This window comes from Alosa alosa, chromosome 23 (assembly GCF_017589495.1).
Source record: "Alosa alosa isolate M-15738 ecotype Scorff River chromosome 23, AALO_Geno_1.1, whole genome shotgun sequence".
Lineage (NCBI taxonomy): Eukaryota > Metazoa > Chordata > Actinopteri > Clupeiformes > Clupeidae > Alosa > Alosa alosa.
Window position 1 is genome coordinate 21,968,667 of NC_063211.1, and position 21,373 is coordinate 21,990,039.

Here is a 21,373-nt window from a genome sequence, read left to right on the forward strand (position 1 = left end):
TGTTACATTAACAATATAAAAACACAAACAAAATTATTGAGAATAAAGAAATGTCAGCAATTGAAAGAAATTAGTATCTTCTTTCATGGTTTTATTGAAAAGCCGTTACATGGTTTTACCTAAAAGCCTTTACACCTACAACATTACTGAGCGCTCCGACTTATACCTTTATACCACATAATGTACCGTGTCAGTATCAGTGGATGATTCAGAGTCTGCCATTGTTTTGCGCTGGACAGCATTACCGGTATCATAACAATTTCTTTTTTTCCTTAAGCAAAATGGTAAGTATACTCTTCCAATTTCATTTTCTTTGGTTTGTGTTTTCCATTTAAACTGTTGTATAGTGACATGACTTTGTGCTCTCTCTATATGTAGAAAAAAATCCTGTTTGTGCGATGTAGGTTGGCCGCCTTGTCCACCACTGCAAAAGATCCTCCTGCCAACTGTTTATGATTGATTCAGGCACACAGCTTGCAATTTCTAAAAGCAAACCACACTGCTGAAACAGATACTTCTATCTCTTCACAGAATACACTTTGCTCTACCTGATTCAGCAATTTAAGATGCTTATATTTCACCATGTGAAATAAGCCTATAACTGCATCTAAGGCTTAACACTAGATGCGTAATATGAGGAGTTTTTAATGCTAAGGTGTCTCCAAAGTACCAGTATGTACGCCAACATTTGCAACATAGGAGAAGTATGCCACCTTTATAAAAATCAGTTGTGTCTGCCATAACAGAGATACTGTATGTGTCCCCGGGGGCTGCACCTTATGCCAGCTGCACTGGTCTCACAGACTGGAGCACAAGGACAGGGTGTCCAGCATCTGTTTCACCCGTTCACACCGAAGGCAAATTTGGACACTATTCTGGGCTCTCCCTCCAGTCAGTCTGCACCACTCATGGTCAGGTCCGCTCTCTAGTGCATAGTGAACAGGACGTTTCCTGGTGGACACGAGAGACAAAGACAACGTAGAGACAGCGCTTTCCTAGATGAGCTCCCTCAGGGCCATAACCTGGAAAAGTCCTACAGAAAAAAATAATATAGGACATAATCTTGGTTTCCTCAACTGAAGTCACTGTCATGAAAACCAATAGTTCCCAATACATCATCAAACGTCAAGGTCCATGGGTTTCCCCCTGAAGGAAAGAGCTCCCTCATTTTTGTAACAGATAACATAAGACCTATTTTTAGGCTTCCACTTGATATGACCTGTTCTACATGCTCTTGTTTCATGAATTTCATTTTAATGATCTTCATTATGATCATATTGACTCAGTTTGTAATGACTGAGCTTGATTTCACTGGCAGCTCTGACACCTGGTGGTAGCATAAAGGAAGTGCACAATGACAAATATTCTTCACGAGGTTGCAGAGTAGCCTACCAATTACAATTCATGACATTGCTCAAAACGTGGCTCAAACATTAATTGAAATTGATTCATGAAGATAAAAATAATCACTACCTATGTCTTTCTGTTTTTATCCTGTGATTGTTAATAGTACAGGAAGCAAAGCCCCAAAAAGGCATTCGTTTTTGAGATACCTCCTTCTGAGAACAAAAACCAAACCATGTTTTTTTTATATGTGACATGTGATAATTGCAAGCTGTAAGAAACATGACCACATTACTCCAGTCCTGGCTTCCTTGCATTGGCTCCCTGTTAATTTTAGAGTCCAGTTCAAGGTACTTTTGATTGTTTTTTTAAAAAACTCTTAATGGGCAGGCCCCTATTACATCACTGACCTCCTCCATCTGCACCAAGCCCCCAGATCTCTCAGATCAAATGACAAAGCTCTCCTCCATGTGCCCCGGGTCAAGGCTCAAACAAAAAGGTGACCGAGCCTTTGCAGTTGCAGCGCCATGGCTGTGGAATCAATTGCCCCTGGACATTAAAAATGCTCCCTCCATCTGTGTTCTTAAGTCTAGGCTCAAAACCTACCTTTTTACCTTATCCTCTCCAGCTCCCTAACTCTCTGTCTGTTGCCCTGTCTGTAACTCTGTACATGTCTCCTGTTGTCATTGTTGATCTGTGTCTGTCTGTTGCCCTGTCTGTAACTCTGTACATGTCTGTTGCCCTGTCTGTAACTCTGTACATGTCTCCTGTTGTCATTGTTGATCTGTGTCTGTCTGTTGCCCTGTCTGTAACTCTGTACATGTCTGTTGCCCTGTCTGTAACTCTGTACATGTCTCCTGTTGTCATTGCTGATCTGTGTCTGTCTGCTTTTTCTGCTTTATTTCTTTTTTTGTTTCTTTATTTGATTCTGTACCGTTTGGTACATGTATATTTGGAAATAATGATCAGAAACTCACCAAATTTGAACTGTATGTCCACAGGTTCATACAATGAAGTGATAAATTAACCAGTTTTTATGAGTATATAGCAAAAATACATACCCTTCAACATACTGTACATGGAATGCACTGTAGGTAGAAATGGCAATGGTAATACAAAATGACATAACATAGCCTGTTTGTAATTTTAAAAGTAAATACATCAAAATCACCATTGAATGTAATTATATGTAGTACAGACAGATGCTTTTAGAAAGGTTAAAGAAAGAAAGGTTTTGAACAACTCACTTAAGCAGTTGGTTTGTCCACTCTCCGGCATCTTGTCAAAACCTTTCTTTTTAGTAAACTCTGTGTACACAAACAATGTTCTCAATGCTCGAGTTCATGTGTAGAGACCCTGGTGATATTTTGAGCAAAGTTTCATGTTGTGCCGAGACTTCTTAATGTTTTAAAAATAGCGATTTTGATGCGATCATAGTGCCCCAGCACTCCCATTCAAAAGGTCAATACGGTCCATGTTAAAAGTGGCGCTTCCGTCCTAATTATGCTTCTAAACTAAAGTTGGACTTGGTTACATTCACAAAAAGACCATAGGTTGCAATTTGGCGAGTGTTACGCTTTAAGCACAACAATTCGTAACTTTGATCAGATTTGGTAAAAAAACTTTTTTGATCTGATCAGATTTAGAATCATAGACACCTTGTATTTGGCCCCTGGGGGCCACGGTGGCCATTTATAAAAATGGCGAACAAATATGGGTTTTGTTACCGGTAAGTGAAAAGAGATTGAAAGCAGAAACTAACAACTATACAGTTACATATTATACCATAAATTTATGTAATTCTTCACACATACTCATGAACATGGCACTTAAATATTTAAAAATATATTTTTATATACAGTTTGGCTCCTGCCAAAATGTATATTTGGCTCCTGCAATACTAGTACCATACTGTATGCAAGTTCAGTATAAGTAAGTATATATACTCTTTTGATCCCGTGAGGGAAATTTTGTCTCTGCATTTATCCCAATCCGTGAATTAGTGAAACACACTCAGCACACAGTGAGATGAAGCACACACTAATCCCGATGCAGTGAGCTGCCTTCTACAGTGGCGCTCGCGGAGCAGTGAGGGGTTAGGTGCCTTGCTCAAGGGCACTTCAGCCATTCCTACTGGTCGGGGTCCGAACCGGCTGAAGTCTGAAGCCCTATCCAGTAGGCCACGGCTGCCCCTCAGTTCACGTAGTGTGACACTTTTATCCAAAGCGACAAAAAAGCGACATACAGTCCAAATTGGGTGAGTTTCTGATCATTATTTCCAAAGATACATGTGACAAAGTAAATAATGTCCTTTTTGCAGAATCCAGAATTTTCACAATTTCCGGTCTTGGGGAGGATTAAAATACCATAAAAAATATACAAATATTTTAATACAATACAACAATCCATTTAATAAACTAGACATATAAAAAATATTAAAAAACATGGTTGTGTTTTGTTTTACCCCCAGTGGAGGTATCTTTTGAGGGCTCTCAAAACATGCCTCTGTGCTGGATAAAAAAGCTTAAAAGGAGATTAAAACCTTTTGATCACTCTAAAATATGTCTATTTTCCAGAGGATCTTGCAAACTGCTGGACAGAATTTTCCCAACTTATTATGCTCAAATGATGGTACTATTGACCAAGCAATGGGTCAGTTAGTTAGCTTAGCTAACTTGCTGATGTCATACGGGCTTAATTGGCTTGTACAGTAGACAACTTACAAATGATCTCAGGCAATTTTGTTTAAAGAGTTTTTAGATTGTACCTACAATCAATGTCTTTGTCTCTGTGCATTTTAATGTTTACTTTTTTGTGAAAAATACATGCTCATTATGAATTTGATGTTTCTTATTTGTGTTTTTCATTCCATAGAACACCAAAAGTGACAGATCGGGACTGTAGACACTTGGACCCCTCTACTATGAAACCTGTTTTAATATGTGCAAAATGCAGTTTGACATTGTTTGTCTGAAATACCAAAAGCCTTCCCTGAAAAAAGACATAGGACCCTAATTTATAAGCCACAAAGGTTTTTTTGTGATTCAGGTGTTTTTCATGGAGTTAAATTAGAAAATTGATTTTAGTTATCTAGTTATTTATATTGAATTAGCTTCAGTTAGACTTAAGACTTTGCACCCATCAATGGGTCTGGGGAACATTAGTGACTTTCCTATACCTGACTTTTGAATAATATTTCAAGAAAAGTTTGGAATTAAATATTGTCCCAGTGGTTATCCAAAAATCCAAATGCTGTTTTCACAGGAACAAGTGAAATTGGTTTGTTTTCAGTTAGGCTACATCCTGTAGGCTAAGTGTTAATTAATTTTGTTTTTGTTATTTGAACTGTTTCTGATCCCTCATAAATTAAACAAAATGTGTAACAATAACAAATCATCATAATATCAATAACCATAAACATATAAAAAGACTGTGACTATAAGGAGAATGAATTAGTTAGGCATATACAGATGGAGTTTTTACACACTTTTTGAAAATGCCCAAACAACACCCCAGATGAAACACAAACCCAATGAGGCCATTGGCCTATTCATTTAAGTGAAAGTTTGTCAGTTCAATCTTTCTGAATGTTGTATTCAGCAGCCTTTTCATTCTTCTTTTCTTTTGAAGTGTAGGCTACTAATTATTGTGCCCAGACACATTTTGCATACCTCACTCAAGAACCTAATCAGGGTTTGTGAGCTTGGATCAAGGATGTTTGTGAGCTTGTGTGTGTATTTTTCAAACGATACCATTTCCATTTCTGGTAAATGTGGCTGGCAATTTCCTGATATTAGCTTACTACACTATTTAGCCTACACAAGAAAATGCATCGAATTTCTGCACTATTTAGGCCTACAATTGGTTACTAGAGTCAAATTCACTCAATTTCAGCCACAATTCAGAATTCCTGCAGAATTCCAACAATTTTTGGTTGCAACAAACACCAACCAAACAGCCTGACAAAATCACCTTTTTAAATAAAAAATAAAAAAGTAAATAAATCAAAATCAACCATTTGTATAGTCTCAATGTTCAGAGCCACTGCAGCTAAATGTATCTGGGCAGTCACAATATTTGGCAGTGACTGCTGAATACAACTGTCACGATTAAATGTTTCAGTTTCTCCCTTTTTTGTATGCTTACCAGGAACGAGATAGCTCAAATCTAATGTTATTTGAGGTGACGACTACAGTTCATTGCTCCTATTTGAACATTTTTTACGACCCTACGGCCCCTAAACAGCTTTATGCGTGCACTGCACAGAGAATTTCTTCGTTGCTGGTGCCAGACTTGATTTTGAACAAAACAGTCTTGCAGTAACATTGCATGCTGGGATGTCTCCCCCGGTATTCGGTGAGTCTTGTGGAAGTCAAGATGGCAGAAGATAGTAATATCAGAACAGAGAGTGAAACAGGCCTTAAATGAAGTTGCATAGATCTGTGTGTGCATTTGACACCATCGTTTAAGACCCGTTGCAGGAGCTAAATTTGATTTTGCTGGATTGCATCCGATCTGTGGCGGAATTGCAAATTCTAACACAAACACGCACAAACAACTGAGGGATCAAGTCTCGTATGAATTCCGACGAGAAGGAGGACTGTGAGTGTGCGCCACCACAGGCCGAATCCAACCCCACAGGAGGATACGACAGGTCGGCTTGAGTTTTAAGCGACAGCGGCGGCTGGCGGGGAAACTTGTATGTTATTTTAGCAAAGGTTGTCTTACAAGAGAAGGGGACGCACCATAACTCCAACTGGAAATGGTCAGGTTGGACTGGTGGATCATAGCGGTCTGAGTGGGTTTCTACGCTGCATTTGGTTTTATATTGAGTTGCCACGTTATTTTATTTTATTATACCACCACTGGTCAGACTTGCTCGATAGTGTTAGCTTGCTATGTAGCCTACCGATTGGGCATGGGGCCTTCACAGAAAGCTAGCTGGTTAGCACAGCTTCCTAGCACTAACCGAAGTTTGTGTATAGTTGAATCTTATGAACTTATCGACAGTATCAGCAGCGAACGTTAGTGTTTCCAGCAACACCGTCACTATAATCCAGGACACAGCAATTGCATACAGATATGAAGGCTACTAAGTGCATCGTGTAGCATAAAGTATAGCATTAGGTCGTTAATGAACAGTTACGTTGTTTTCCATTAAACTCGTCTGTCTTGAACAGATCTCCGAGCTCGCTAACTTATACAGCTAGCTTGTTAACTTTAGATGCATGCAATTTGTTTTCTATTGCCGTCTCAAACAACAGCAGTAGAAGCTAACTGTTTTACAAGAACAATAACGTTATGTGTTCGGTACCGCCTGGAAGATTTGTTTTGCGTGCAATCAAGGCATTTGACAGGGGATCAATCTGTTAGCTTGTAAGCTAAATGGTAACGTTAAGCTAGCTAATGTTTTTATGTTGAATTTCTAGCGATCGAAAACTATAGATTGCAAGTAGACAGCGTTACCGCCTCAAACAGTTCAGAAGTTATTAAGGTACAAAACAGTTGCAATAGTTTTAGTTGGATGGATAGCTAAATGAACGTGCATGTTAAGTTAAATCCCTGCACCTGCCTGGCTGGCATGTCGATGTTTTTCCGTGAATGTTTGATAGCATTAGCTATGTTAGTAGGCTAATGCTAATGTGCATGTTTTTTAGTCAGCTATCTACCTAGCATAGCTAATAGTCCAATAAAGTGTTGCAATGTACGTGTTGTTGACAATATATTGGGATCACTTGCTTAGCAGACATGTGACACTGTGTTGTTACAATACCATATGACATTACGGTCTGCCATTGTAGACCGCCTTCTAAGCAGCAGGGATATTACTGTAATGGTAGCGTAGTTTTGCTAAATGACTACAGTAGTTAGCTACCGCTAATCAACCGTCCTAGCCAACTTGGCTATCGCTAGCTGTCAAGCGGTTCCCTGAAATTGCTGCATCATAGCGAGGTAGCTAATGTTAGCTGGGCAGACTAGCCAGCTTCCAATCAATGATAGTCCTTTTATTTTAAACATTGCGATGTTTTGTAGTGTGTAGATCTATTTGGTCAAACACCGTTTATCTCACCTATTCCACTTGATAGTTAACTGTCATGGTCGTGCGAGGTGTTTTGTGTTCTCACTGTACAATCTTGATTGTAAACTAGCAACTGCCATGCTCCAATCCATAATGCAATAGTATCTGTCGTAAACGGAACCTGACTAATTTTTATTGCGTTTTAAATCTCCCCAATAGATTACAAGAGGAGTCCATCTTTGAAAACGCAGAAGCAAGCCGAATGTAAGTTGTGTTAGCTGTTAAACTTCCTTTAAGTCTAACAAGAGCTTGGACCATACTCCAAGCAGTGTTGGCATCATCTTTGAGTCTTGTTTCCCCCATTCTGCACGCGTAACGGATGTAGCCTATGAATGTAGAAGTTAGAGAAATTATTTCTATTAAAAATCAGTGCGTGTCAGAGAGAATCTCAGATGTGCAATCCCTTATGCTGCTTACTGTATAAGAAAATTTGAAAACACAGAAGCAAGCCGAAAGTAAGTTGTGTTAGAGGTATAAACTTCCTTTGAAGTCTAATAAGAGCTTGGAGTAGTGTTGGCATCATCTTTTTGTATTAATTCTCCCATGCTCTATGATTTTGTTGGCTTACTCTTTGCTTTCTTTGGTGGTCTTTCTTTGTTTGTGTATTAAATGAGTTTGCTTGCATGTGAAAAATATACAAATGCTTGAGCAAATCAGTCGGTAAAAATTAAACGTTACTGGTACATCTCCAAAAATCCTTTTCCCATTATTGATTCTGTCCAAATTTCTATTTCAACGATTTCAAGAAGTAGGAGGAATGTATGATTTATGTTAAAAATGTGTGTGTTTGAGAGAATCTGAAACTGGAAAACAAGTCTTGTAAGCCATAACTAAGGCACTTTTTGGTAAAAAAAAAAAAGGAAGTGTATATATTCAGAGCATAGGCAAGCAGATCAATACATTTCAACTCCTAGACCTTCATCTGGGTTCGGCAAACCCACAATCAGTCTGAAATAGCAGCTGTGTGTCATTTCACTCCAATGTCTGAGTACTTATGTGCAAGGTAAAATAGTCTGTTTGCCAAAATGCTTCTTGCTTTTTGACTGCAATGTCCAGAGGTTAGGTTTAGCATCGCAGGCATCCCGCTGCTTTTTCTTCCTGTTTGTCTGCATATAGTTCCTCTTTGTCTGTGAGTCCAGTGACTGCGCTCCTCAGGAGAGCAGAGGCGCACCACTGTTGACTTAACTTGCTTTTTAAACAGCACACTAATTATTTCTTTCAGTCGTGCCAGTAATAAGATTTTCATTATTTTGTGTGGTGCAAGGATGTGTGGTTCCTGAGTGTTTTTCAGCACAGTGTGATAAAGGGATGCTGTAAGGGTTTCATAAGTGAGCAATGACTGAACCTAAATCCACCACTCTCACTACAATCACATTTTCCCGGTGTAGATTTTTGAAGGACTTTCATGCAGACTTGCCACATACTTGCCAAGAGTCAAACTGGTTCACTTTATTAAATCACAAGCAAGTAATTCATCATTAGGTGCTTTAGCATCCATGATCATTGTTTGTCCTCTGTGAATGCTGTCCAGTTTGGTCATTTACAACATTACATTTGGCAGCATTCAATGTGTCCTGTGCATACTTGTTGACACCATTTTGAAAAATTGTATTTTGTCAGTCTGTGGTTTGCTTTTTTTCTAGATTTTTAATGATTAATGTCTGTCACAGGATTCCCTTTCTGTTGAATAACCAAACGCTTGGTCCCAATCTTCTTGTCACAGGAAGCGAGCAGCCGCCAAGCATCTCATTGAACGTTACTACCACCAGTTAACGGAAGGCTGTGGAAACGAGTCATGCAGCAATGACTGCTGTGCCTCCAGCCCGAGCTTCCACCGCATGGACAACAATGCAGCGGCGGTCAAAGCTCTGGAGCTCTACAAGGTCAACGCCAAACTGTGCGACCCCCACCCTTCTAAGAAGGGCACCAGCTCTGCTTACCTGGAGAACAGCTCCTTCAACAGTGCTGGACATCACAACATGGCGTGCGGTAACCGCAAGATGAACCACAAGGAACTGCACCCAGTTCGAGAGGATTTCAAAGGTGAGGGCCGCAACACAGGCAGCATGGTGCCACCATTCAAATATAATGAAGGCTCTTCGGCTACTTGGTTTGTTTTTTTGTAAAGCTTCTTGTGCAGCCGCCTACTCTCCCAATTCAGAGTTGGAAAGGCAGTATGCTGTATGGTTTTTTATATTTGCAGTTTGTTAAAATAAGATCCTTGTAAAAGTGTGTCTTTGGTGTCTTTGTGTGTAAATAAACAAAAATGTACAACACTGAGGTTTAATTATGTAATGAGTCCCTCAGGTTTTGCCTCCCTCATAATATTTTGGTGTTTTTCTTTTGTTGGTAGCTGGAGTTGAGTGTCTGTAGTTCTAGAACCTTCTAGTGAGCGGCTCACCAGTAAAGCCTATTGCACCCAAGGTGCACTCTCTGCCTTTGTCTTGTGTTGGGTCATGGCCACTCTGGGTTATTTGTGAATGTCACAGGCTGTAAACTATTTTTGAGTCTGCATTTGTCCGTCTGTCTGGCATTGAAAAAGACAGGTCTGTCTTTATGTCTGTCCCATTCTCCTGAGCCCTGCAGCAGTGACATATCCAACTGCCAACTGAAACATGTATTTCTCATGTTTGATTTCTATCTGGCACACATCTATATTCCACGGTAATCATATGCACCAGGTGTAGCCCTCTACCCATAAGTGTGCTTTGTCATTCTGAGAATATCCATCTGACATCTGGGAGTGCATGAAATGTCATTCTATAGAGTATATTATTTTTTGATGGGGGAATCTCATTATGCTGAGGTGTCCTGGGAACTTGCTTACAGGCAAAGGCGACTTCTCTGTGTAGCTCCCCTTCCCAAATGTCCGCAACATGGTCCTTAGTATTCTTACTAAAGATGAAATTGCATTGTCTAGATACAAGTTCTGTGTTTGGATTATCTGAAGTGTATATTAAGGCTGGTGCAACATACCATGGGGGTGAAGTCACAAGCGGGAGATTGGCCTTTGGCCAGTGTAGCCACACTGAAAATAACTTGACTACATACGGCCCTCTCTTTCTGGTTCCAGACGTGAACTTCCTGACGGAGGAGAAGGTCTACGAGATCCTGGAGAGCTGCGGCGAGAAGGAGGACTACTCTCCGCTAATCCGCGTCATTGGCCGCGTCTTCTCAAGCGCCGAGGGCCTTGTCCAGAGTTTCCGCCGCTCCAAGCAGCACACCAAGGAGGAGCTGAAGTCGCTGCAGGCCAAAGATGAGGACAAGGACGAGGACGAGAAGGAGGCGGCCTCAGGGGGTGCCTGCTCAGTGACCGCCATGGAGGAGGGTGGCGGCACGGACCTGGAGGCGTCCTCGTCATCGCGGTCAGGCGAAGGGGGGGACGGGCAGAAGTTGGGCCCAGATGAGGTGTCTGTGGACATTGAAGCAGTCCGCCGCGTCTACGGCCGCCTCCTGTCCAACGAGAAGGTGGAGGCGGCCTTCCTAAATGCGCTGGTCTACCTGTCGCCCAACGTGGAGTGCGATCTGACCTACCACAACGTGTACTCGCGCGACCCCAACTACCTGAACCTCTTCGTCATCGTCATGGAGAACGGCAACCTGCACAGCCCCGAGTACCTGGAGATTGCGCTGCCACAGTTCTGCAAGGCCATGAGCAAGCTGCCGCTCCCGGCCCAGGCCAAGCTGGCGCGGCTCTGGGCGTGTTACCACGCCGACCAGATCCGACGCATGATGGAGACCTTCCAGCAGCTCATCACCTACAAGGTCATCAGCAACGAGTTCAACAACCGCAACCTGGTCAACGACGACGACGCCGTGGTGGCTGCCACCAAGTGCTTGAAGATTGTCTACTATGCAAACGTGCTCGGCGGAGACGTGGACAGAGAGCACAATGAGGAGGTAACAAACAGCACAGGGGATAAAACAGGCCCATCACCTTAGTCCTGTTTGGAAAAAGGCCACTGTGTAGCTGCAGTTAAAGAGAAATGATTTAGTGTTGCGATACCAAATGTATGATTTTGAGACAATACCATACCTAACTATCTTGATACCAATGCTGAAATGATAATGAAAAACCTTTAACATCAGTAGTTGGAAGTCAGAATAGGCCTAGATGAGTTGAACCTTGAAACCTAAAATATATTTTTTATTAAATGATTAAAAATTAGCTTTTTATTAAAACGTGATTAACAACCTATTCTTAAAGAAGAACTATCGGTACTAATAGAATGAAAATATTATAACATTTTTAATATCAGGGTAGCACATTCCATGTGACCTCAGACAGAATGTAGGAAAGTGGTTGGCACACAGTGTCAGATTTTGCCGTAGGATTTGGACAGAAGTATTTTACAAGTCCTTGGTTTTGGGACCCATTAGTTATAGACAAGGTTTGAACAAAATGGTGCAGAAACAACCTTCTCTAATTTGACATGGAATGACCATTCTAGTCTTGTTGCATCATGCAAAAGTAATGTGACTAAATTAACTTTACTGCGTCAGTCTAGTGGGCCTGGGTATGTGAGTGGAGGCCAGGGAAAGGTAGAAGTTGAGCAGTGGTTAAACATGATTGTTATTGATTGATCAAAATCATTCAAAATCTCCTTGTCCTTAAATAGGAACACATTCTCAAGACAATATATTGCTTCCTTGTTGCTCAGCAAATAGTGGAACATACAGCCACTACATTTTACAATGTCTGCACTTTCAGACTTGGGCTAATCATCAGCCTGATCAGCTGTTTATGGTGATGTTTAGTTCCATTTTGAGTAGTTTCACTTTCAGTTTAAAATGAACACTGGCAGCTTGCGAGTTGACTGATGTTTTAGAGATATTGTTATTAACATAAATCAGGGTTACTCTGTATCTTATCTTTATCTCTGTTAGATAATATTACTGTAGATAGATTTTCTCGTGCCTCAGTACAGCCAAAGATTCTTTTTTAATTGCCAGTGTCATGTTGAGGTGTCATGGCAAGAGGCCATGACAAGAAGACACTTGTGTAATGTGTTATGGAGGCTTCCAGAAACAGGCCATTAAGGGTGAATTCACCTGTCCTTCTCACAAAGCGTACTTGACATTTTTACTTTGTACAGTAGTAAAGTGGTCATTCTGAGTCAAATCAGACAGAATACAAGAAATTGGTTGTGTCTCAGATTTTGTCTGTACAATAAGTTTGTCTACACAATGTTTAGGTCCCAAAGCTAATATCTATTGGATAAATATGAGCTAATAGCTCATTTAATGCCATGATATTTATAATTATGCCATGTTTGGGTATAAAAGTATTATTCCTTGCCTTACCAAACTTGACAAACATGTTCTCAGTTTGATTGATTGTTGATTGATTAATGATATTAAAATGTCATGCATGCTCAAAGACTTTATAAAAGGCCCTAGATTTGGAAAAAAATGTCCAAAAAGAGTGATATTGAGGTAATTGTTTTCTACCCACATGGCATCATTCAGTATTTTGTCTAGGTATGTTATGTTCTGCCAATATTTTAGCTCTCCACAACATAGGAACATGAAGATATTCGTTTTGTGATAGCATTTTCGGGGCATTTTCATAGAAATAAAATACAATTTGGGGTAACTAGTAGGAACATGAAAATCTATGTGGAAATAGCTCAGAGTGTGATCATTTAGGCCTAGTGTGTTATACATTCATAAATAAATTCACATAATTAGTAACATTGTTATACCTATGTATACTATTTTATTTTTATGATACAACACTGCCACTTTGTACACAAAATACCCATACAATGAGCTACTTCCACATAGATTTTCCAGGCCCTACTAGCTACCCCACATACCATTTTAGCCCTTTGAAAATGACTGAAAAACCCAACCTCCCAAGAAAGATTTGTTTTAATATCAATTGAGCTTTGTGTCCAATTGTCGTTCTGTCTGAGTCATTGATATCTCTTGTTGAAAAGGATGAGGACCCATGACTGGAATTGTGTATACTGCTCATCTGTTTATTTTCCATTTATGTGTGTGTTGTCAAAGTAACTGATAACTGATAACTGCGTTAACTGATATTAACTGTTATTCTGTTACCATGAATGGATTCCTGTCTTAATTTGTCTTGTTTTGTGTCTGTTGAGGAGCCACTTTTGGAATTGAGTGCTCTGAATCTTTTCACCCCCGGTTAACAATTCCTCTCACCACCTCTCTGTGTGTCTCGTCGTTGCCGTGGCTCCAGGAGGACGAGGAGCCGTTGCCGGAGTCGAGCGAGCTGACGCTACAGGAGTTGTTGGGTGAGGAGCGCCGCAACAAGAAGGGGCCGCGCGTGGACCCGCTGGAAACGGAGCTGGGCGCACGGGTGTCCGACTGCCGCCGGCCGCTCATCCCCTTCGAGGAGTTCATCAATGAGCCGCTCAACGACGTGCTGGAGATGGACAAGGACTACACCTTCTTCAAGGTGGAGACGGAGAACAAGTTCTCCTTCATGACGTGTCCGTTCATCCTCAACGCTGTCACCAAGAACCTGGGGCTATACTACGACAACCGCATCCGCATGTACAGTGAGCGGCGCATCACCGTGCTCTACAGCCTGGTGCAGGGGCAGCAGCTCAACCCCTACCTGCGGCTCAAAGTGCGGCGAGACCACATTATCGACGATGCGCTCGTCAGAGTGAGTGTCCCCGTCCACACTTGGAAACACGTCTCTAACTTAAAAGTGAATGTCAGATTTTCCATTGGTTTAAAGTCGACTCTATAGAGCTCAACAGTCCCGTCCCCCTCCGATTCCAGACGCTAGTTTTAAGTTATTCTTTTCCATTGAGAACTGGATAATAATCCATAAAGTCGTAACTGTCTACGGTAGACTCAAAACCAGCTATGTCATGATTAAGCGATGGTGTATGCTCTAACCAAAGCACCAAAAGTTCATGGGGCATCAACCTTGTTTTGATAAAAATGTGTTTTCTTCGCGATTCAATGGGAAAGTACTACACTACCCAAAATCCTGTAAAAGCAGAGCTTTTGATTGGTAGAGATCACCGTTGCCATGGAAATGTTTATGCCTGAACTCCCGCCACTGGAAGCATGTTAAATTATTGTTAGGCTGGAAAATGTTTGAAATGTATTTCGCAATGGCTGATGGGATGAGTTGTCCCTTTGCTTGGAAATTAAAATATGTACTCTCGGAGGAGGGGCGGGATTGTTGAGCTCTATAAAGTGTAGACAGTGATTTGTCCACGCTTTGATATGGTCAAATATGATACCTGAGTGATTAAAATATTTATAATTACGGGAGTTATACACATATTTTGTCCTTAATGATGAAGTTATGACTGTCAAAGTGTGTATTGCTAGAGCCTTCCCTTGCATTCATTAAGCCACCACTGGTGCTGGCTTGCACTTTGAGTAGTTGGCAGTGTGAGTGTTTGCTGTGGGTGCAGTTTGTTTATGCTGTCATTCAGCTCCTCATCAGTTCAATTAGTTTGAGCTGCCAGGTTCCCTGACCAGGCTCTGATGCCATCTTCTCTTCCTCCTCCTCCTCCTCCTCATCTTCTGCAGCTTGAGATGATCGCCATGGAGAATCCTGCCGACTTGAAGAAGCAGCTGTACGTAGAGTTTGAAGGAGAGCAGGGTGTCGACGAGGGCGGCGTGTCCAAAGAGTTCTTCCAGCTGGTGGTGGAGGAGATCTTCAACCCAGATATCGGTAGGTTGATGTCCGCTAAACCTACTTTTTATAGCATCGTAATATCAGTTGTGTGTTTGCGAACAACTGTAAACTGTGGATGTCTACAGGAATGTTCTCGTATGATGAAAGCACAAGGCTGTTTTGGTTCAACCCATCATCGTTTGAAAATGAGGGCCAGTTCACTCTCATCGGGATCGTCCTGGGCCTGGCAATCTACAACAACTGCATCCTGGACGTTCACTTCCCCATGGTGGTCTACAGGAAGCTCATGGGCAAAAAGGGGACCTTCCGGGACCTGGCCGATTCACATCCGGTACGTGCCATTCTGAAACAGAAGTGCATTTTGATAACATGCATATATCGTGTGACTTTTTGTCCACCCAGTGAGTTAAACTTTGCTGCAATATGCAAGAATATACAAAGGACCTAATTACAATGCTTTTATCTTGAATATGATCTTTGCACTTGCATGTGGTGTACTCAGCTACAGATAGTGTTTGTGTTGTATTTACAGTACTGTACAGGAGTACAGAATTTCCTGTCTATTAGCTGCACCACAGTATTGTATGCAGATGGAAAAAAAACTGTGTGTAGTGACTGCACCAGTCTATTAACCGCAGCACAGTGTATAAACCTCAGTTGAGTTTTATAGTGAAGTAATTGCTAAATTACGAAATATCGCCTATCGCTGGTTGTCTCCTGTAATAGTGCACAGAGCAATGTTGACTCACCTAAATGTGTGCTGTGTTGCAGGTTTTGTCTCAGAGTTTGAAAGAGCTGATGGAGTATGAGGGCTCAGTCGAGGAGGACATGATGATCACCTTCCAGATTTCCCAGACAGACCTTTTTGGAAACACCCTCATGTACGACTTACGAGAAAATGGTGACAAGATCCCCGTTACCAACAGCAACAGAAAAGTAAGTGAGCCCAGTTTGATATTTTGTTTTATTTGAATTATTATTGGAGGACTTCCTTTGAAGTCAGAGGGGGTACCAGAAAGTAAATTGGATGTAGTCACGATTAGCAACGATTAGTCAGTTGGCTGACCTATCATTAACTGTTACATTAACTGTCATTTTGCTGTTGTCAGATATTCCAACAAGTTTTTCTGTGTTATTTGTTTTATTTTTTTACTCTTGATTCTTGCGGTTAACTTAATTATATTTGAATGAATGTATATGACATGAATGACAGATAACATGAATTATCATAAAGTCCTAACTCATTTACATATATCCCCTCTGTGTAAAACCTGAACTGCAGAGATGTATTGTTGTAACGTTTGCACATTCTCTCTCTTTCTTTCTTTCTTTCTTTCTTTCTTTCTTTCTTTTTCTCTTTCTCTCTCTCTCTCTCTCTCTTTCTCTCTCTTTCTCTCTCTCTCTGTCTCTCTCTCTCTCTCTCTCTCTCTCTCTCTCTCTCTCTCTCTCTCTCTCTCTCTCTGTACAGGATTTCGTGGCCCAGTATGCAGAGTACATGCTGAACAAGAGCGTGGAGAAGCAGTTCAAGGCTTTCAGGAGAGGATTCCACATGGTGACAAACGAGTCTCCCTTAAAGTATTTGTTTCGACCTGAAGAGATTGAGCTACTCATCTGTGGAAGCAGGGTAAGTTAAGGGACATACACCACTTTGCATCACTTCATCTACATTCAGAAATCATAGATGTGTTTTTGTAACCCTATCTATTGTGTCTGCTTTTGATTCCAGCAGAACCTAGACTTTCAAGCACTTGAAGAAACCACAGAGTACGACGGAGGCTATAGTAGAGACTGCCAAATTATTAGGTAAGCAGTCTGTTGGCATGTATAGAGAAGGTATTAGTCACACAGTGCTGCTTGAAAGTGTGTGAACTAGGGCTGGGCGATAAAATGATAGCGATATGTATCGCAATAGACATGTAATCGATATCAATAAAAAATATGTTCGATAGAACATTCGATAATTAAAAGCAACACACACCTCCTTACGTTGTTCATAAATAAAGAGGCTAAATATATCTTGCATTGTAGCTATGTGCAACTCTACCAGAGTAGGCGATAGAAGTAGGCCTACCTACACAGACTCAACAATGAGTCCTTCTCAATGAGTCCTCTCTCTCTCTCTCTCTCTCCCTCTCTCCCTCCCTCCCAACAGGCGCATCCCTCCTCAGCATGCACGTAATCCAAACATTCACAATCGTGCAATCGAGCTAAATTGCTATTAAATCCGGTTAGCATCATTAGCAAGCTGCACGAATTTGTTCAAAACTGTTGCATTCAAATTGACTGCTAAATTCTAATCATCTCAAGCCCAATGCAAATGGAAAAGTACTTTCCAAGACTCAAACAGGCCTGTCCCAAGAAGAAAAGATATTAATTTGAAACTTAAACACACGTGGGGAAACTGAACAGTCTAACCAGTATGATATGATAAACTAGCAAATTAAGCTACTTTGTTTACAATATTTCCAGGCTTCAACCAGTGCTGCTTTTTATTCAGACTTATGTGCACATTTATTTATTTGAGTGTTCCCTGTTTGCTTTGATTGATAACTGAGGTAATTAAAATCAGAGGAAGGGTAAGTTTAAAATAAAAGGGTTTAATTTGAACTTTTTTCACTTCTGGTCCTTATCTGAAATAGATTTAAAAAATATATATATATATATATATCGATATCGACTGATATGAAATACTTATATTGTGATAGTTTTCAGCCATATCACCCAGCCCTAGTGTGAACTCTCAGACATGGTCAGTTGTTTTTTTTTTTACAAAAAACAAAACAAAATAACCTTATTTAATGCACATCCAAACCCCAATTTGTAAAGCTGACCTTCCAAATAATAGACAGAAACAAAAGAAAGTTATATAGTTTCATTATATATTTAACAAATGTGGTTTAGTTCACAAAAACTCAAAGTATGACATTTGCAAAAGTATGTGAACCCATGTCTTGTAGCATCTCCTTTTGCATCCACTACTTCAACCAAACGTCTTCTGTACCCATTAACCAGTGTCTCGCATCTGGTTTTGCACATTTTTGCCTACTCCTCCTTGCAGAACTCAGCCAGTTGAGAGAGGTTGGAGGGACAACTGGCATGTACTGCCCGCTTCAGATCTAGCCGAAACATTTCTATTGAATTGAGGTCTGGATTTTTCAGTCCCGCTCCCACAGCATTCTGTCCCGCCGCTCCTGCAATAATGTGTCATTTTTAGTCCCGCTCCTGCCCGCATCTGCAACATTAGGCCCCGCTCCCGCCCGCAAAAAGCCTGCAAGATATGCAGGAGGGATATTCAGTTTTGCCTTCTGTCTCTCAAAAGGAGCACTCAACTGAAAAAGACTGTCTGATTTTAAGTTTCTTGATTCTGAATGTAGGCTACTGTAACACAGCTATGCTAGCTGGCATCCGTTCTGTAGAAATGCACAAACATCTGAAGTGCGTAGTGGTGTCCTTCCTCTGTCATGCTTTCGATTTCGAGTTTTGACAACAGAGCAGCAGGAAAGAATTGAAACCCACGTAGAAAAGAACCCACATAGGCCTAAACGACAATATCCGTCTCAACTATAATTATATACTGTACACTACTTTAATCCTTTCTGTGTTATTTTACGCATGTATTTCATTTGCGGGAGAGCAGTGAATCATCTGTTTCTCCTGCAAACGCACCTCATCTTGCTCCCGCACAGAACATTCAAAACTTGTCCCGTTTAAAATCTGGTGATGATGCATCAAGAAAATCACGATAGAACAACAGAAAACTCCAAACTGTTTAAGGGGTTCACATACTTTCAAGCAGGACTGTATCTGCAAATATAGAATGACTATTTTGATTGATAATACAATTAGTATGTTTTTTTTTCCATAGTTATGTAACCTTCAAGGCTCACAACTTTTCACACATAGCTGCTTTAACAGCTAAATAATCAAAAATGTATGACACAAAATAATAGTTACGCATAGCTAAAGCCCTTTTGGTGACTTTCTTTGCAGGGACTTCTGGGAGACATTGCACTCGTTCGGTGAGGAGCAGAAGAGGCTATTTCTTCAGTTCACGACCGGCACAGACAGAGCGCCTGTAGGAGGGCTGGGCAAGCTCAAGATGATCATCGCCAAGAACGGACCTGACACCGACAGGTAAGGAACACCTGGGGCCTTATGGACAACGCCTTGTTGAATTTAAATTAGAACATAATAAATAGACACACAACACGTAAGTAGCTAAAAAGCGGTGTTTGCCCAATACAATTCAAATGGCCACGAGTATGCAGGATTTCTTGCACCTTTTCTTTGTACATCCTATCTGACAAATGGAGCAAACATGCATAATCTCCACACTCCTCCTTCCCTTCCTCCCTCAACTGCTCATTTTAATATGCTTATTAATGGAAATAGGCCAAGGCTACTCAATGTTTGGACTGAGACAAAATGGCAAAAGCAAGCAATAAAAAGGACATTTCAGGGAATGCAAGGTGCAAATGTTCTTCTCTAATGTAAATACAATAAATACAAAATGAGTGACATTTTGTCATTCAGTAACAGTAGAAACGGCAGAAAATCAGTGGAGTGGCAGGGGCTATTAATTTGGTGTGGTTAGAGAAGTGTTTGATAAAAATCCTCTGTCAGTCTGGGCAGTTGATGAGCAGTTGAACAATATAGCAACATAACTCCACTCATAACGGCACATAAATAAATCAAAAAGCCATTACACACCCGGTCACCTAGCATAGATGAATCATGTGTTGATCCAGACCACCCTGCCACAGTCAGATGTTCCTCTGGACAGACCTTGAAGAGGATTTCCTATGAAGCCCATTTCTGAATTCTGATTGTGTAAATAATTTTGAGATGTAAAAGTTATTACACATGGGGCCTACAGACTTCTAAACAAACTCATAATATGCATAGTTGCACTGCTTCTGATTGTGATGAAATCATTCGTAATGTGCACACAGCAGATATGAAGTTGCTGGGAAGTCATGCACAATTTCACATTCATCTCACTCTTCATATAGATTCATATACCTGATGCTGAGCGAGAAAGATGGATGTTTTTTTGTATAGACCCTTTCAAGAGTTCCATTCTCAGCATCATAGTTGGCTCCACAAGACTTCCTTTTTAACATTCCATATGTTATCTTAATGCAGAGGAAGTAGATTGGGGCCCAAATAGAACGTTCAAGCATTGTTTTTGTTTTTATTGTTGAAAGGGTCCATACGACATTTGCTCACGAGACCCCAGGTGTCCTGGGGATGGGTATTGCTGTGCATATGGTTTCTAATATCCGTCCAGATTCCTTTCTAACCCAAACATGGAATTAAAGGCAGAGTCTGCATTTCCAGGCGAAGGGCTGTTGATATTTGACTTCAACTACCAGTCAGGCTACTTTGCCATTTGTATGTGTTTTCAATGCTTCACTCTGCCTTTGTATCTGCAGGTTACCCACGTCCCACACCTGCTTCAACGTGCTTCTCCTTCCTGAATACACAACCAAGGAGAAACTGCGGGACAGACTGCTGAAGGCCATCACTTACGCCAAAGGCTTCGGCATGCTCTGAGCTCGCCCTGCTCAAGCAAACAACCACGGACTCCTTTTCGCACAGACACACACACACACACACACACACACACGCACACACACACACTCTCACACACATAAACATACACACACGCACACTTCTCTAGTCCCTATCTTACATCAAAAATAAACTGAAGCGACAAGTGTCAAGCGACAAAAAAAGAGGAAATGATTCACATTCTGAAGACGAGGAAATTAAAAGAACCGAAACAGAAGAAAAAAAAAAACAAAAAAACAAAGCAAAATGCTACAAAATGAAAGCTAAACAGGAGGAGTCCAAAATGGCGCATAAAGTTAGCGTGCTCTAGTTGTCCTTTTTGTTTCTTCCCTAGCCCCTAACCCCATACCCCTTTTTTCTCTTTTCCAAAATACCATTGTCTTGACTCAATGGCGCATCAGACCATATGATCAAATTCTACACGCCCGTGACCCAACCACTCCTTCAATCATCCTTATGTGAATGTGTTACACAGCTCATATGTACTGAACATTTCCCTCACTATTTATTTCAAGGTTTAAACTGCCTGATTTTTCATTCCCCCATAGGAAAGAAATGAGGCTAATGCATACTTAAGAGAGATGTGGTAAAACCAAAATAAATGTGTGGAAAAAACGAGCTGTAATGATGTATGTAAGACGTGGGGATAAGAAAGGAACTTTGGGTTCTTTTCTGCATGTGGTTCTGGTTCCTCCTGTTCTCAGATTGTGTACCCACCCCCATCCACTTCCATATCG

The 21,373-nt window shown here is 40.9% G+C and overlaps 1 protein-coding gene across 6 annotated transcripts; it reads left to right on the forward strand.

The window, feature by feature from the left end:
* The first annotated feature begins 5,706 nt into the window (after positions 1–5,706).
* LOC125288402 (ubiquitin-protein ligase E3A-like) lies at positions 5,707–21,244 on the forward strand. Of its 6 annotated transcripts, none has more exons than XM_048234736.1 (12): positions 5,707–5,998; positions 7,583–7,627; positions 9,147–9,466; positions 10,497–11,323; positions 13,635–14,066; positions 14,954–15,098; positions 15,188–15,393; positions 15,834–15,998; positions 16,531–16,686; positions 16,789–16,865; positions 19,053–19,196; positions 20,498–21,244. In XM_048234736.1, exons 1-12 carry the CDS (start codon positions 5,922–5,924, stop codon positions 20,616–20,618), a joined length of 2,715 nt encoding a protein of 904 aa, XP_048090693.1. In that variant the 5' UTR covers positions 5,707–5,921; the 3' UTR covers positions 20,619–21,244. The 6 variants fall into 6 exon arrangements, with proteins under 6 accessions (XP_048090693.1, XP_048090694.1, XP_048090696.1 ...); XM_048234737.1 differs by having other exon boundaries at positions 16,792–16,865; XM_048234739.1 differs by having other exon boundaries at positions 5,707–5,946.
* The last annotated feature ends 129 nt before the right edge of the window (positions 21,245–21,373 follow it).